The sequence below is a fragment of the Balaenoptera ricei genome, chromosome 10 (assembly GCF_028023285.1).
Source record: "Balaenoptera ricei isolate mBalRic1 chromosome 10, mBalRic1.hap2, whole genome shotgun sequence".
In the NCBI taxonomy this organism is placed as follows: domain Eukaryota; kingdom Metazoa; phylum Chordata; class Mammalia; order Artiodactyla; family Balaenopteridae; genus Balaenoptera; species Balaenoptera ricei.
In genome coordinates this window covers 3,086,109-3,104,459 of record NC_082648.1, presented here as the reverse complement: position 1 = coordinate 3,104,459, position 18,351 = coordinate 3,086,109, and the positions used below count along the sequence as shown (strand labels likewise).

Here is an 18,351-nt window from a genome sequence, read left to right as displayed (position 1 = left end):
ACAAAGCAGGTACCCAGCAAACAGCCAGTCATTACTGACCGTCTGTCTTCTCATCTGAAAAGGGGATGCTTAATTCCTTCTCACTATAAAAGTAGTCTTCTAAGAAGGAGAAGACTACAAAGGACCTCTGAAACGTACAGGAATATTTATGGGAATAACTCCAACTGGCAGAAAGCAGGCTCTAATGGAAAAAGTATTATTAGTTTAAGGATATTTTGATCCAATTTGTGTTTCCACTAAGCTGGCTATTTATCTCTCCCCTTATCACTAGAGGAATATAAACCGTGAAACAGAGGCAGGGTAGGGTGCTGAGGGGCAACTCAGTCAAAGGAACAGGGTGGGGATGACAAAAATAAAATGTCAAAAGGAAGGAAATAGCCATAATAGTAGCTAATGCTGCTGATATTATACACACACACACACACACACACACACACACACACACACATATTTATGTATGTATTTTGGCTGCACCGCGCAGCTTGAGGGATCTTAGCTCCCCGACCAGGGATCAAACCTGGGCCCTCGGCAGTGAAAGCACAGAGTCCTAACCACGGGACCGCCAGGGAATTCCCTGTTTTATATTTTATTTAACTAACTCATTGCCTCAAAACTGTTACCAATCCTCACCATGTTTCTGGAGAATCTCCTGAAGATCTGGCTTGGAAGCATGGTCCCAAGTGCTATCTCCATCAGCACTTCCTTCAGTATCCTCCTCCGTGGCAGAAGATCCTACTGACAGAACGTGAAGTCTGGTTTCCATGTCTTGAGCATCTGGCTTCAGGAAGGCAGCGGGACCATCGATGCCTAGGGGCCCAACAAAAAGAAAAAAGAAGAAAGTATTATCCACTATTTGGCTGGATGGTTTTGGTGTATGTGATCTGAATTAAGAACCACCAAACCGTTTCACTTCTCCTTCTTTAACATCCACGAGGACATCTGTTAACAGAGGAATCCATTTTATTAGCTGGTGTTCATTTTATCAACACGCCCTGACTGCCACTAAAGTAAATGTACCTGATGCTGTGCTTTAGAAACTTAAGAATGAGACTGAAAGCCAAGTAGGTCCTCCAAAGTCCATCCAGATCTCGTCCAAGCCAGGAGCCGAGGGGGCTGGCCTTAGAGTTGTTTAACCCTGTTCTTCCTTCTCCCCGTCGCTGACTCAGATGTCCCTCTGAGTCCGGCTACTGGAAGAATGGGTGCTGTCTACCTGCTCCTGGCTTCATGGTTAACTCTGCCAGGAGGCAACAATCAAGCCTGGAAGCTCCTCAAGTGGGCACTTCTGGGCACTTTCATTTTGCATGTAAAACAACAGTTCCAGGACGGCTGAGAGCTTTAAGGTACCCTCCACTGATCAGACCACTGCTTTTATTCCAACTCAGAGGCCCTGAATGTGATTAAAGATACACGAAGGTACCTGGCAACGATGCTAATACTGTCCCTTTGGTCCACCTGAGAATCCTCCTGCCTCCCCCAGGCTTGTGAAACCGTGCAGCAGCAGGCAGAGACGCTGCCTGAGTACACACCGTGCAGGGTGACACCGCCGGGCGGGGCCTGAGGTTCCACCAGCGGGGCATGCTCCTCGCTTCCCCTCGGCTTGGGCCGACGTGGCCGGGCCTCTGGGTTTGGCTGCACCATGAGCGGCTCCAGGCGTTTCTTTCTCTGCTTCTTCTCCAGCAGCGCTCTCTGGGGAAAATTGTGATAGCACAGCCAGGAGAGTGATGATGAGATCTAGCTACTTCAACATATATAGTCTTTCATGGATCCTTACAAAACCTCTTGTGAATTAAATTTTCCCACTTAAGAAATGGAAAAAAAAAAAAAAAAAAAAAAAAAGAAATGGGAAAATTGAGACACAGAGAGAGGTAAGGATTCATTCACTTCATTTAATAAATATTTACTAAACGCCTATAAAAGATCTATCTAAAATTATACAAATGTATTTCTAGCAAAGCTGAGACCATGATCTAAGTATATTAAAAATATATAGTAATTAACATATGATCAAAGCACAATCAAGTTTAAAATATATGCACACATGAATAGGAGAAAAGATGAAGGAACACGGTAATGGTGATTTCTCTGGGGGTAGCATATGGATGATTATTTTTCCTTTTCTTAGTTTTCTAAATTTTCTTATTTTTGTAACTGGAAGAAAAAGATAAAACTTATTATCCACCGAGTGTGGAGAAAAGGGGACCCTCCTGCACTGTTGATGGGAATGTAAATTGGTGCAGCCACTATGGAGAACAGTATGGAGGTTCCTTAAAAAACTAAAAATAGAGCTACCATATGATCCTGCAATCCCACTCCTGGGCATATATTTGGAGAAAAAACATGGCTCGAAAGAATACATGCACCCCAATGTTCATTGCAGTGCTGTGTACAATAGCTAAGACATGGAAGCAACCTAAATGTCCATCGACAAATGAATGGATAAAGAAGATGTGGTACATATATACAGTGGAATATTACTCAGCCATAAAAAAGAATGAAATAATGCCATTTACAGCAACATGGATGGACCTAGAGATTATCATACTAAGTGAAGTCAGAGCAAGACAAGTATCGTATGATATCGCTTGTATGCGGAATCTAAAAAAATGATACAAATGAACTTATTTACAAAACAGAAATAAACTCACAGAGAATGAAGTTATGGTTACCAAAGGGGAAGGACTGGGGTGGGAGGGAAGGATAGAAATGGAGTTTGGGATTGACATATACACACTACTCATATTTAAAATAGATAACCAACAAGGACCTACTGTATAGCACAGGGAACTCTGCTCAATATTCTGTTATAACCTAAATGGGAAAAGAATTTGAAAAAGAATAGACACATGTATATGTATAACTTAATCATTTTGCTGTACACCTTAAACTAACACATTATTAATCAACTATACTCCAATATAAAATTTAAAATTAAAAAAAACTTATTATCCTCTAAACCCAAACTATTTTCATGTTTCAATCAGCTAAAAAGCAGTAAGTTTTGCTTTCTTGCTCACTTTTACATAATTAGTAATCAAACAAATTAGGGCCAAGGATAAGATGGGAAAAAAATGGCAGTTGGAAATTCCAATTAAAAAACAATCAACTCTATGGATAAAAGCAAGATAAAGAGTAGGGTAGCAGGAAAAGTCAGGAAAAAAGCATGAGAGACTATCAGAAAAAAATCCAATGAGATGAAAAGTAAGGTACCAGCATATATACTATTTTTAAGCCTTGGCAAATAAGAGCTTATAATACATAGAAATTACCATGGATCTGGGACGTCTCAGAAGAGGAGAGTGTCAAGCCCCAAGCTAAAAAATTAAGCCATGATTTAAAAGCAAAGATATATAACCTACTTTACTGTTTCTCAGGCAAAAAGCCATCTGTTTACTTTTTTCATTCATACTGCTTTTAAAAAGTGCCACTAGGAAGAAGAGTTAATCTAAGGGGTGAGACTATTGGTAGGAAAGGAAGCATTTTTTTCCAGAACTGGCCTGATGAAAGCTTGCAGATAAATTCAGAAGACAGAAGAAATACACCTATTCTTTTTTACCCAATCTTGTGCATAAGGAAAGAAGCTAGGGGAGCTAAAATAATATGCCAAAGGGACTATACTGTCAAGAAAGAAAACAGAGCTTAGAGCAAGTTGGGAAAGAATAATTGGGATTTTTGAGGTTATTTTGAGATCCATGAATTAATACGCACAGGTGGACCTTAACGTCCCAGGAACACTAGATACACAGGAGGTTATAATGAGGTTCTCCCCCTGGAACTTGCTGACAAGATTCTTCTAGCAACTAAGAAGTCTGTATAATGGATAAGAAGTAAACTAACTGCCTGAAAGAGATGATAAACATGAAGTATAAAGACATGAGAAACTGTCGCATATTATCCATGTGAAACAACTGGGACTTCCCTGGCGGTCCAGTGGTTGACACTCCGCTCTCCCACTGCAGGGGCACAGGTTTGATCCCTGGTCCAGGAACTAAGATCCGGTATGCCGCGTGGTACGGCCAAAAAAATAAAAAATAAAATAATTGTGAAACAACTGATGAAACAAGAATACGAGCTACAGCGAATCCATTTTATTAACATATGTAAAGAAAAAATTGTTGTACAGAAAAGGAGCATTCTGCATGTGGTCTAGAAAAAAGCAGCCAAAGAGCAAGAATTTGACAGAATATGTCCATCCTGTCCAAGAAAGAGAGATACTGACTCTGGCACACAAGCGCACCCTATCTACTGGGAAAGCTCCCTCTCTCTGAGGACAGGAAACTATCCAAGGCTTCTTCATGGTCTTGGTGAACGAGCCCTCAGGACTATCTCCTTCTCCTTCCTCTGACTCCTTGCTTACCAATCAGCCTTCTCATTTTCAGTCTAAGTTCTTGTTCTTCCCAAGAACAGAGCATCATAAACAGTAGCGATGAATACACACTGCAAGAGTACAGAGTTCTCACTGTAAATGAATAAACTGGCATCTGGCTTCATGAATGAGTGTTGTAAGTTTGACTAGTGTGCATCTGTTCCAGAGGACAATTCTGCCTGTGGTCTAGAAAAGGGGAACCAAAGAGAGCTAGATGTCACGTTACATCTGGGCTCACTGACAAAATCAAGTTCTGAGACCTGCAAAGGGCAGACTAGATTTGTGGCCACAGTGATCCTATTAAGGTGTCTGGTGGAGCCCTTCTCTATCCATGTCAACGCTAGTCACACCCATTCAGATCAACAACTTAAGAAAAAACAACTCTAGATTCAAACTGTGACCCTCAGGGACACAGCTGCTACATTATTGCACTTAATATACCCTCCTATTGTCCAAGTTTGTAAATAAGAAAAAAACTCACAAAATACCCACAAATGGGCAAACTGCCATCTTGGTAAAAACTGTCACCTAACTTAGCATTCTAATGACCCTCACATAATTTGGACGGAGGAGAAGAGATGTGGCTGAGTTTCAATGTAATGGTGTCAACTTATTTGTGCTTTACCTTCCCTGAAAAGCTAAGCCTGCTTTAGCTGAGGCTACGTAAACAAAGGACTCCTTACCTTTCTAAGGGGAAGGTCAGGGCAGTCGGGAAAAGAGCCAAAGGTGACTGTTTGATGCCTAAATACAATTAAAAATGTTGACTTCAGGACTTTTAAGTGTCACATAAACTAAACCTTTAAATTTCCCAGCTCCCTTGGAAACTGAGCAATAACTCAAAGAATCCATCTTCTCCAGAATCTGGTGGTAGGTCCTACTATCATTCCCTGAAGCAAAATATTGAATGGTAATACCAAAATAAATGAGGAAATAAAGGAGATTATATTCGGGGGGGGGGGGTTCCATCAAAGGACTGTATCCAATAAAATAATAAATCCCATGCAAGCCTCAAATTAATGATAGCTTGAGACTGCACTGATTCTCAGTTTTCTAAGGACTCCCAGAGATAATGGGTTGGTTACTTTATGACATTCTTGGAACGGACTGCGTAACCGCAGGTACAACCACCAAGATCACAATGGTTGCCAGAGGTCTATCAGTTTGGCTAAAAATAATCAACCTTCCCGGCACACAAAGAGAGATCATGGGAGGATGAAACTAAAAGTTTAAAATCGGACTTTTTTTTTGGCCACACCAAAGGGCTCTGGGGATCCTAGTTCCCCGACCAGGGGTGGAACCCGGGCCCCTGCGGTGGAAGTGCCGAGTCCCAACCCCTGGACCGCCAGGAGTCCCTGAATCAGACTTCTTCAAGTACCGATTCGACGCACTGATGGCTGCCTCCCTTCGAAGGGTGCGTATCCATAGTTGGGGACCCAGCCCAAAGGGACCGTGCTATACTTTAATCCGTTGACCGCCAGATGGCATAAACGTTCTCCACCTAACGTGTATCCCTGCCTGAGTAACATCCCTGAGAGAATCTGAAAATCTTTACATTCTGGAGCTGGCTAAGGTGTCACATACCCCGAAAATATGAGTATCTAGTGATAGTAGTAAAAATAAAAGCAAAATATACTCAGTGGGAATAAACGGTGGTGGGACAACTGGATATCCACATGCAAAAGAGTGATTTTGGACCCTGCCTCATACCACATAAAAAGATTAACTCAAAACAGATCATGGAAAGTGTAAAACTCTTAGAAAAAAACACAGGAGCAAGTCTTTGTAACCTCGTGTAGGCATTGGTTTCTTAGATGACACCCCAAGTGCAAATGACAAAAGAAAAAACAGATAAAACTTTTTTTTTTTTTTTTTAGTTAATTTATCTGTTTAATTTTGGCTGTGTTGGGTCTTCGTTTCTGTGCGAGAGCTTTCTCTAGTTGCGGCAAGCAGGGGCCACTCTTCATCGCGGTGCGCGGGCCTCTCATTGTCGCAGCCTCTCTTGTTGCGGAGCACAAGTTCCAGACGCGCAGGCTCAGTAGTTGTGGCTCACGGGCCCAGTTGCTCCGCGGCATGTGGGATCTTCCCAGACCAGGGCTCAAACCCGTGTCCCCTGCATTAGCAGGCAGATTCTCAACCACTGCGCCACCAGGGAAGCCCCAGATAAAACTTTTGGGCTGAAGACGATACCATCAAAAAAGTAAAAAGACAACCCATAGAATTGGAGAAAATATTTACAAATAATATTTCTGATAAAGAACTTGGGTCTACACTATATAAAGAACTCTTAACAACTCAAAACCAAAAAGAAAGTAACCCAGTTTAAAAACGGGCAAAGGATTTGGATGGACATTTCTCCAAAGCAAACACACAGATGGCCACTAAAAATGCTCAACATCACTAGTCATCAGGGAAATGCAAATCAAGACTATAATGAGACTCCACTTCAGACTCACTAAAATGGCTCTAATCAAAGACAGACAATAATAAGTACTGGCAGGAAAGTGGAGAAACTGGAAGCCTTACACACTGCTGGTGGGAGTGTAAAATGGTCAGCGACTGTGGAAAACAGTCTGGCAGTCCCTTGAAATGTTCAACACAGAGTTACCATATGACCTGCAAAGCCACTCCTATTACCCAAGGCATATTAGGTATATCTTGGTATACCTATACTTGGGTAGATCACCCAAGAGAAATGAAAACACGTCCACACAAAAACTTATACACAGATGTTCAGAGAAGCATTATTTGTAATGTGGAAACAACCCAAATGTCCATCAGCTGATGAATGGAGAAACATGGTCTGTCCACAAAACAGAATGTATTCAATAGTAAAAAGGAATGAATTCCTGATACATGCTACAACGTGGGTGAGCCCTTTGCTAAGCCAAAGAAGCCAGGCACAAAAGACTGTATATTGTATGATTCCACTTATACAAGGTTTGAAAATCATTTGTACATTGTAACTGAGCATTAATAATATGTGAATTACATTTCAATAAAGCTGTTCAAAAATCTGTATAGGACAAAAACAGCCAAGGGGAAATTATCTGCAAGTCTAGGATTTTTAAACATTAAATTCTAAGATTAACTATCAGAAAAACAGGATAGATATGAAGGAAATGAATTTAATCAAATCAATAACAACTGTAGTGGATGATAAAAGAATACACTGAGAGAAGGGAAATGGTCTCTGTGGAAATAAGGTAAGTAGAACTGAAGGGCAGGATTCACCTTGTGTCTCTAGTACAAATGATCCAAGGCAGGGAGTGTCCTGGCCAGATATCATGTATCTCATTCCTTGGGCAGGTATATCCCTTTAGTAGAGGTGAATTAATTACACCATCACACAATGATATTTACAATAAAGCTCATTTTACAAACTCCACTTGCTCTGATTTCGAACTTACCAGACAGACTCTTCTAATGGGAAACTGATGACCTGATGATTCTGGTATATGGTTCACCAGCAATTAATAAATTAATCCCGACTTAGACTCACCGCTTATGATACTGGTTAGTATGAACCAATCCTCACGAGACTGATTAACTCTGGTTGCTCTCAGCAAACTACTTCTCAAGCTCAGCCCAGTAACTCTCAACCCCAGGGACGTTCCCACAGCAGAATTCCCACACCGCAGGCGGGGTGGGGAGAGGGAGGGTCCCCAGCCCCTCCCGACTCCACCTACACGCACTGCCACGGGTGGGAATGCCCTGTACCCCTCAGAGGTGGGCGGGGGGCCGGCACGCCCTGGGCTGTGAGCCTCCCACCAAGAGGCTGCCAGCCTGGGAGGCCAGAGTCAGGAGCAACCGAGCCTTCCTCAATGCACCGCCACCCACGCCAGCCCTAACTCCCACACTCTAAGATCCTCCCCAGCAGCCTGTTATCTTACCCAGTCTGACCTCACTCCACAAACCAAAGAACTGGGGTTCACAGAGTTTGAGGACCTTACTTGAAATCACACAGCTAATGAAAGGCACAGCCAGAACGGGAACCAAAGTCTGCTCCTGGGCCCAGTGTTGTATTCAGTATGTGGCGCTGCCTTTCCTGCTACAGGCCGTCTGACCGTGCAGTCCCTGGCCCCCTGCTGACGAACCTCCTCTTCTGTTCGTGGCAGCATTTCAGGGCTCGCACAGGATTCTCATACACTATTTAGCAACAAAATTTATACATCAGGCCCAAAGAGATCGCTTTGAATCTTTAAAAATTCCCATAAAATTTTATATCTTTATATTCACTGACTATCTCTGGTAAAGAACTAGCCAAGTAGAGGGAGAAAGACTTTTCACCAAATATCTTTTCTGTATAATTTGAATTCTTATTATTTTTTTATTTTTTTGGCCATGCGGCAGGCGGGATCCTAGTTCCCCAACCAGGGATAGAACCTGTGCCCCCTGCAGTGGAAGCACGGAGTCCTAACCACTGGACCGCCAGGAAAGTCCTTCATATGCTTTTATTACCTAAATAAAACCACAGTTTAAAAATGTTTGTACTATAAAAAGGCTTACAAAATCCCCAAATCCCAAAATACCACACACATACCACACCACGTGTAGCATTCTCACTGAAAAGAATAAAAATTACAAAATAGTTGGGCCATCTTTTTTAAAAATCCAGAAAATATACCTATATACAAAACTCAAAAACTACACAAAATTTAAATCTTATGTCTTATTTCATCACTTGGTAGATGACCATAGATTTCATTTCATGTTAGCAAGGGATGTACCCCTAAGCCTTATAAAAATAAATCAAAGATCTAAACAAAGATCTAAAATCTTGTGGTATGTCTCCCTAAATACAGTCTGCTATGCAATGGAATGTAAAAGATAAAGGGCTCATCGCAATTATTCTGATCTTGGGCAGGGGCGGGGGGGGGGCGGGGGGGTGATAAATCTATATCTAATCACGATTTCCCTCGTGATCCCAGATTCACTTCTTTCCTGTGTGTGTTTGCTTTTTCAGTACTAGAAAGAACTGTTTATTTCACAGGCTCAGCGGCAGTTTTACGGGATCAGGTGCACAACCCAAGCTGGCTCCTCTGCTTAGAGGGCACAGGCCCTGCGCAGAGAGAGGCAGGCAGCCTCCTGCAACTGCTGAGATGTTTGTGGCCGTTTCCTACCCTGCTGTGCAACACCAGATTTGCTTAAAATGTGCCCCAGTCTCCTTAAAGGATGCCAGCAGTGGTTGTGAGGAAGCCTGCCTGTCCGTGAAGCTGCTACTGCCGGGCTCCCTGGGCCAGGGCACCTGGAGGGGGGCAGGACGGACGGTGCGCACCACCACCGGGCCTCGCCCAGAGGCGGTGAGGCTGAGGCCATGGTCCAGGCCCGGGAGGCCGAGCCCAGCCAGGGAGGAGGGCAGCGGGCAGAGCAGGATGCGTGGTGCTGACCACCGAGGCGACTGCCGCCGCCTTGAAGCGGAGGGTCCCTGAAGACCACTGGGCCACGCTCCGTTCCAGGCGCACATGAGAAGGCCTCCCAGGTGGTGGCCTGAGAGGCGGTGGACTTGGTGACAGGCCCCACGGAGGCACCATGGACACCAAGGGCTTGGGAGGGGCCCTGGAGGCCAGATGGTCCCAGGCACGTCCCCGTGGAGACCTCGTAACTAGTTTGTAGTGATTCCACCTTTAAAGTAATTTACTACGCTCCAAGTCCTGTTAGGAGGTCCAACAGCAACATAAAAAAGCAAGACAAAACTTTGGAGGTATTTTTAGTCACCTACCACTCTAGACACTGATTGTTAATGATCCTACATCACAGCCTGGACCTACAGAGTTTCCTGAATTAGAAAACATTCATATGGAAGTAATATATGTTGGGTATAGGTTCTAAACTGACTAATCATGATGATCACATCATGTAACAATACAAAACTGTTCATTTATTCCTTCCTTCATTCAAACATTTAATGAAGGATCACTATGGGCCCAGCCCTAGGCCAGGAACTTCTGATATAATGGTCATCATTAACAGACTCAGTTCCTGTTCTCATGGAGCTTAGTCTAATGGAGGAGATGAACATAAGTCAAATCAGTGCAAAAAAAAGATAATAATAATGTGTAAGTGAAAAGTGGGACCAGTGCTGTGAAGAAAAGTATTCTGTAGACAATAGAGGCTTTTAAGCAGCACAGTACCATTTTCAGATTTCCATTTTAAGATAAGAAAAAGATCTTGTAGTTACATGAAATTACAGTGCAGAGAGGTGTTTAAGGCAGCAGGATCAAATTAACTACACAGAAATACAATGTTAACGTTTTCCTATTTCTTATGACAGCTGCCAAGGAATTTTCAGTGATTGTAAGTCCAAGGCCAGTTTTAATGCTGATGTCCTCAAGGCACGTGGGTCTTGCCAGAGCCCAAAGTCCAGACCATCAGCTTCATGGTCAATATAGCTCTCCACGTCTTTCAAGAAAGGAGACTCTACTCACCTGATTGTCCAGTTTCAGCTGCCGGAGCTTCACGGTCTCATCCTCAAAGGCACTGTTAAAAAAAAACATTAAAAAAAAGCATGTAAAGAGAAAATCCTTTTAAAACCATGTCAATCTCATCTTTTCCATGTATCTAGTCCTTTGGGCTATTTGGAACCAATTAATTCTACCTTAGGGAAAGCACGGGTTTCTAGATGCTGCCCACAGTGACTGCAGGAGGACGTGCCATCCTTAATGCCACACACAGTCCACAGGGGACCTGAGGAGACTGAAATACCCAAAGGATAAGAAAAAGGCAGAGCACAGACCCCCATGCATGCGGGGATTTTTTTTTTTTTCTCTTTAAAACCATATACTGGGGACTTCCCTGGTGGCGCAGTGGTTAAGAATCCACCTGCCACTGCAGGGGACACAGGTTTGAGCCCTGGTCCGGGAAGATCCCACATGCCGTGGAGCAACTAAGCCCCTGCACCACAACTACTGAGCCTGCGCTCTAGAGCCCATGAGCCACGACTACTGAGCCCACGTGCCACAGCTACTGAGGCCCCCATGCCTAGAACCCATGCTCCGCAACAAGAGAAGCCACCACAATGAGAAGCCCGTGCACTGCAAGGAAGAGTAGCCCCCGCTCGCCGCAACTAGAGAAAGCCCGCGTGCAGCAATGTGACCAAAAAATAAATAAATAAATAATCTACAAACAACAAATGCTGGAGAGGGTGTGGAGAAAAGGGAACTCTCTTGCACTGTTGGTGGGAATGTAAATTGATACAGCCACTATGGAGAACAGTATGGAGGTTCCTTAAAAAACTAAAAATAGAATTACCATATGATCCAGCAATCCCACTACTGGGCATACACCCAGAGAAAACCATAATTCAAAAAGACACATGTACCCCAATGTTCACTGCAGCACTATTTACAATAGCCAGGTCAGGGAAGCAACCTAAATGTCCATTGACAGACGAATGGATAAAGAAGTTGTGGTACATATCTACAATGGAGTATCAGCCATAAAAAGGAACGAAATTGAGTCATTTGTTGAGACATGGATGGATCTAGAGACTGTCATACAGAGTGAAGTCAGAAAGAGAAAAGCAAATATCGTATATTAACGCATGTATGTGGAGCCTAGAAAAATGGTACAGATGAACCGGTTTGCAGGGCAGAAGTTGAGACACAGATGCAGAGAACAAACGTATGGACACCAAGGGGGGAAAGCGGCGGGGGGGTGGGGATGGTGGTGTGCTGAATCGGGCGACTGGGATTGACATGTATACATTGATGTGTATAAAACTGATGACTAATAAGAACCTGCTGTATAAAAAAATAAATAAAATTAAATTAAAATATTAAAAAAAAGATATAAGCAACAAGGATATTTTGTATAGCACAGGGAATTATAGCCATTATCTTGTAATAACTAATATTGTAAATCAACTATACTTCAATAAAAAAGGAATATTAAGTTAAAAACATTTGCTAATTTGATAGGTAAATTGGCCTCTTGATTTAATTTATGGTTTTGATGACTTTAAACAATTTCTAAATAATTTTTCATGTTTATTAATTACTTAATATAGTGAGTTTAAACAATTTTTCATATTTATTAATTACTTAATAAAGTGTAGTTAAATAGGGACTACATTAAAGTCTTGCAATAATGCTGAAGGGAATTCAGCACTATCTAGTCTCAATCTTTCATTTCATAGATAAGGACCAGTAGTTAGTCCAGGGAGGTTATATGGCTTGACCAAAGATCAGACAGAATTATCACTGATTTAAAAAAAAAAAAAAATACTTAGCACTGTGTCTGGAATATAATGAATACTCAGTATATGTTTTTTTTAAAAAATAAATTTATTTATTTATTTATTTAGTTTTGGCTGCGTTGGGTCTTTGTTGCTGTGCGCGGGCTTTCTCTAGCTGCGGCGAGCAGGGGCTACTCTTCATTGCAGTGCGCAGGCTTCTCATTGCGGTGGCTTCTCTTGTTGCAGAGCACGGGCTCTAGGCACGCGGGCTTCAGTAGTTGTGGCATGCGGGCTTAGTTGCTCCGTGGCATGTGGGATCTTCCCAGACCAGGGTTCGAACCCATGTCCCCTGCATTGGCAGGTGGATTCTTATCCACTGTGCCAACAGGGAAGTCCCAGTGCTAAGTATTTTTAATGTATTATTTTATTTACTCCTCAAAACAGTCCTATGAATTAGGTACTATTATTTTTCACACTTTGAAGATAAAGAAACAGACCTGAAGAGCCATGCAGAAACAGCAGAAACAGACACTAATCCTGGTCCCCTTGCAAAGTCTAAATTACACCTAAAAATCAAATATATTCTACTTCTTTTTTGAAGCTAGCTCTAGGAGACAGAAAGTTAGATAGTATATAGCATCTTACTGACTGACTGATATAGCCACTGACTTCCTTTAGATCTAGCAAGTCATGTAACTTCCTCTTCATTAAAAGAATTAATAACACACTATGCCAGGGAACTGCCTGGTGGTCCAGTGGTTAGGACTCCATGCTTCCAATGACGGGGGGGCCCGCGTTTGATCCCTGGTTGGGGAACTAAGATCCCACAAGCTTGCGTGGCCCAGCCAAAAACAAAACAGAACAATACAAAACTCTATGCCAGTCATCACAGTAGCCTGCAAGTACGGATGAACAGACAAGATTTAATACCATCAGGGGACAGATTTGCTTGACTGACGGAAGTCCACAAAAATGGAATCAAATGACTGTCTTCAACTGATAAACCAAACCCTTCTGAATGTCTTTAAGCTCTCTCTAAAGTCTTTTCTATTTCTGACAATTTCCTAATTTAAGATTTTGTGACTCATCATTCTTAGAAACAGTAAAGTATAAAACAAGGCAGAAGTGGTTCTCAATTATCTGTACTATAAATTTTTACTAGGAGTTGATTGCCAGAAAAAAACTATAAATACAAAATCTTATTTAATAAGACAAATTCCATGGCTACAAAGGGAAGAATGGCTTTCCTGCATTTGGGGTAAACACACCAAAGCACTTTGGTTTAACGGTTAACCACCACATTCCTACCTTTTAGAGGTTTTATGCATTTTAATAATGCATTGCAACCTGGAATTTGTATACGATGTCCAAGGCTCTTCCTGACTACTAACGTGAAAGCAGATTTAATAACCCCTTAGATATAGATGTGGAGGTGCATTCTGATTCTCTGACAGTCCCCTCTATTAATTCCTTTATAACCTTTACGTTTTAGAATAACAACTTGGGCTTGCCTGGTGGCGCAGTGGTTAGGAATCCGTCTGCCAATGCAGGGGACACGGGTTCCAGCCCTGGGCCAGGAAGATCCCACATGCCGCAGAGCAACTAAGCCCATGCGCCACAACTACTGAGCCCGCGTGCCACAACTACTGAAGCCTGCGTGCCTACAGCCCATGCTCCGCAACAAGAGAAGTCACCACAATGAGAAGCCCACACACCGCAACGAAGAGTAGCCCCCGCTTGCCACAACTAGAGAAAAGCTCACGTGCAGCAACAAACACCCAACGCAGCCAAAAATAAAATAAATAATAAATTTTAAAAAAAGAATAGCAACAACAACATTGAGTGTTAAATAAATCATCTCGTTTTTCTCCCTAGGTTAAAAGAGTGACAAATAGACAAAAATATCAGCTATGTTATACATTTCGCCTCGACTTTGTGGGCCCCTATCTAGATACGCTCCTGATTTACTTACTGTTTTTAATCCTCATTCACATATTTTTAAACCAAGCTTTATGTATACAGTGATAGATTATTAGTATCCAGTGAACATTAGTATACACTTGAAAAAGTCCTACATGAAACAACTAAGACAAAAAGTAAATTCACTGTAATGGATTAGTATTTTCAACAGCTACTGCTATGAATCTGCTTTTCCTCCAACTCACCTGGCCCTCTTCACTAAACAAGAACTGTGAGACCCTCTAGCATGGAAAAAAAAAATCATTCTATCCCCCCATAAAATGCTAAAACCTCTTCAATAACGCTAAAATCTGAAACACAACTGAAGTCCTCAAACATTTCTCTGAAGACCTCTAACAGTGAAGACAACAGGTGTGTCTTTAATGCCTTATCCTAACACCACTAATTCCTTTCATCAAGCCTGGGCAAGATGAACAGTTTACATAAACAGGGTGGTATAAGCAAAGCATCTGACCGCAACAGAAGAGGCACTAAAAAGATGCTATGTAACTGTAGCACTTAGATACCGCCTCCGCATCAAAAGTTACACTTTCTCTGTGCTCTAGTTTTAAATTATAACTTAGCAGAAATAATAAAGATATTTTATGTACTTACAATAAACCTGAACTAGCATTTCTAGTCAAACTGGAATATGATCTTACTAAACTTGCATTTTTTCCTTTAATAGTCTCTTTCCTTCATTTGAAACTAAGTTGTTGAATAGCAAGCCTAAACAAGCCTGGTTAGTAAATCCACACAAAACAAAAAGAAGTCCTATAGAGTAAAAGAAATGAAATTACTGTTTTTCCTCCCATTTTTCTCATGGAAAATTTCCTATTTACTTGGTACAGAAAAAACCTTAAACATATATCTTTGAGGAACACAGATCAATCACACAAGTGTGGCCCATGGGAATGCCCACAGAACACCACTCTCTTGGACTACTCTCCAGTTACTGATTAGCCACAATCTAAACTGAAGATACCCACAAGGCTCTACTGCAGAATATACACAGAGAATTTTCTGAGAATGTGCTCAACCTACCCAACTTTGTTTACGGGCACCAATCTCAAAATGGATCAAAGACCAAAATGTAAGAGCTACCAACTATAAAACTTAGAAGAAAACATAAGAGTAAATCTTCATGGGACTTCCCTGGTGGGTCAGTGGTTAAGAATCTGCCTGCCAATGCAGGGGACACGGGTTCGAGCCCTGGTCCGGGAAGATCCCACATGCCGCAGAGCAACTAAGCCCGTGCGCCACAACTACTGAGCCTGTGCTCTAAAGCCCGCGAGCCACAGCTACCGAGCCCATGCGCCCAGAGCCCGTGCAATGCAACGAAGAGAAGCCACCACAATGAGAAGCCTGCGCACCGCAACGAAGAGTAGCCCCCGCTAGCCTCAACTAGAGAAAGCCCGTGCACAGCAACAAAGACCCAATGCAGCCAAAAATAAATAAATTAATTAATTAAAAAAAAATCTTCATGACACTGAATTTGAAAATTGATTCTTAGATGACACCAAAAGCATGTGTAACAAAAGGCAGTTAAATTGGACTTCATCAAAATTAAAAACTCTGGTCATCAAAGGACATTATCAAGAAGGTGAAAAGACAACCCACAAAATGGGAGAGAATATTTGCAAATCATATATCTGATAAGGGTCTAGTATTCAGAATATATAAAGAACTCTTACAACTCAACAACCAAAAGACAACCTAATTTTTAAAATGTGCAAAGGATCTGAACAGACGTTTCGTCAAAGCAGATACACAAATGGCCAATAAGCACATGAAAAGATACCTAACATTAGTCATCAAGAAATGTAAATCGAAACCACAATGAGACGGGGCTTCCCTGGTAGCACAGTGGTTAAGAATCCGCCTGCCAAGGCAGGGGACACGGGTTCAAGCCCTGGTCCGGGAAGATCCCACATGCCGCAGAGCAACTAAGCCCGTGCACCATGACTACTGAGCCTGTGCTCTAGAGCCCAAGAAACACAACTACTGAGCCCATGTGCCACAACTACTGAAGCCCACACGCCTAGAGCCCATGCTCTGCAACAAGAGAAGCCACCGCAATGAGAAGCCTGTGCACTGCAACAAAGAGTAGCCCCCACTCGCCACAACTAGAGAAAGCCCGCGCGCAGCAACAAAGACCCAACGCAGCCAAAAATAAAAAATAAATTAAGGGCTTCCCTGGTGGCGCAGTGGTTGAGAATCTGCCTGCCAATGCAGGGGACACGGGTTCGAGCCCTGGTCTGGGAAGATCCCACATGCCGCAGAGCAACTAGGCCCGTGAGCCACAACTACTGAGCCTGCGCGTCTGGAGCCTGTGCTCCGCAACAAGAGAGGCCGCGATAGTGAGAGGCCCGTGCACGGCGATGAAGAGTGGCCCCCGCTTGCCACAACTGGAGAAAGCCCTCGCACAGAAACGAAGACCCAACACAGCCATAAATAATTAATTAATTAATTAATTAAAACAAAAACCAAAAAAACACAATGAGATACCACTTCATACCCACCAGGATGGCTATGATAAAAGACAGATAATAACAAGTGTTGGTGAGGCTATAGAGAAATCAGAATCCTCATTTACTGCTGGTGGGAATGTAAAATGGTGCAGACACTTGGGAAAACAGTCTGGCAGTTCTTAAAATGTTTAAACATAAAGTTACCATATGACCCAGACATTCTACTCCTAGGCATATAGCCAAGAGAAATGAAAAGACATATACCCACACCAAAACTTGTACACATTTTTTTCTTTATAGCATATTATTTCTTTAATAGAAAGGAATTCTGAAATAGTATATGTGTTCTACATCGATTATAAAAATAATACATACCCATTTCATAAATCGTATTAAAATTTATAAAGAAAAAGAAATGTTTTTTTCATAATTCTATCATCTTGAGATGGTCACTACTAACTGCAGCAAACATCTTTCTAAATGTTTCCATAAATTTATTTACATTTACATATTTGAAGTATTTATGACTTTTGCATCTTTTTAACTTAAGATTATACCATAAGCATCTTTTTATTATTATAAAAGTTTTAAAATATTACATTAAATGGCTATATAATATTCTATCATACAGACATTTCATAAATTTGTTTTCTTTTTTTATTGTGGTAAAAAACACATGATAAAATTTAGTATCTCAACCATCTTTAAGTGTATAGTTCAGTAGTGTTAAGTATGTTTACATCGTTCTGTGTATAACAAGTTTTATGGCAGCGTTATTCACAATAGCCAAAAGGTAGACACAGCCCAAATGTCCATCAGCTGATGAATGGACCTGGTATATCTATCTATACAATACAATATCATTCAGCCATAAAAAGGCGTAAGTATTGAAACATGGGAGAACCATGAAAACATTATGCTAAGTGAAAGAAACCAGTCACAAAAGACCACATATTATGATTCCGTTTTTGTGAAATTGGCAAATTTAGGGACAATGTAAATTAGTGATTGTTTACGGATGGGGGATAGGAGTTGGGGGGTAATAGCTACAGGGTATGGAGTAGCTGTTTGAGATGATGAAAATGTCCTAAAATTGATTGTGGTGATGGTTGCGCATCTTTGTAAATATACTAATAACCATAAGAAGTGTGTATACTTTAAATGGGTGAACTGTATGAGTTATACCATAAAGTTATTAAAAATAGAATCTGTGAACCCATACTGATTCTAAGTAAATAAACAAATAAAGGTCACAACAAAGATCTTCCTTCCAGACTAATGTCAACTAATAAGTATAGAATCAATGACAGAAGTAGAATATGACCATTTTATAACCACCATTTAATAATCAACTTTTTCAAGAGACATCGATGGATGCTATAACC

At 41.6% G+C, this 18,351-nt stretch overlaps 1 protein-coding gene across 4 annotated transcripts in view; it reads right to left on the bottom strand.

The window, feature by feature from the left end:
* TULP3 (TUB like protein 3) overlaps positions 1 to 18,351 on the bottom strand; it is a 46,453-nt gene that overhangs the window by 13,021 nt on the left and 15,081 nt on the right. For all 4 annotated transcript variants that reach the window (XR_009505278.1, XM_059935120.1, XM_059935122.1 and 1 more), the window contains exons 2-4: positions 10,789 to 10,840; positions 1,527 to 1,686; positions 631 to 807 (exon numbers count right to left, since the gene is read on the bottom strand). Coding sequence is in view for 3 of the 4 variants with exons in the window: in XM_059935120.1 (XP_059791103.1) it covers positions 631 to 807; positions 1,527 to 1,686; positions 10,789 to 10,840 (389 nt within the window). In the remaining variant the exon portion in view is untranslated. The remainder of the gene's footprint in view (positions 1 to 630; positions 808 to 1,526; positions 1,687 to 10,788; positions 10,841 to 18,351) is intronic.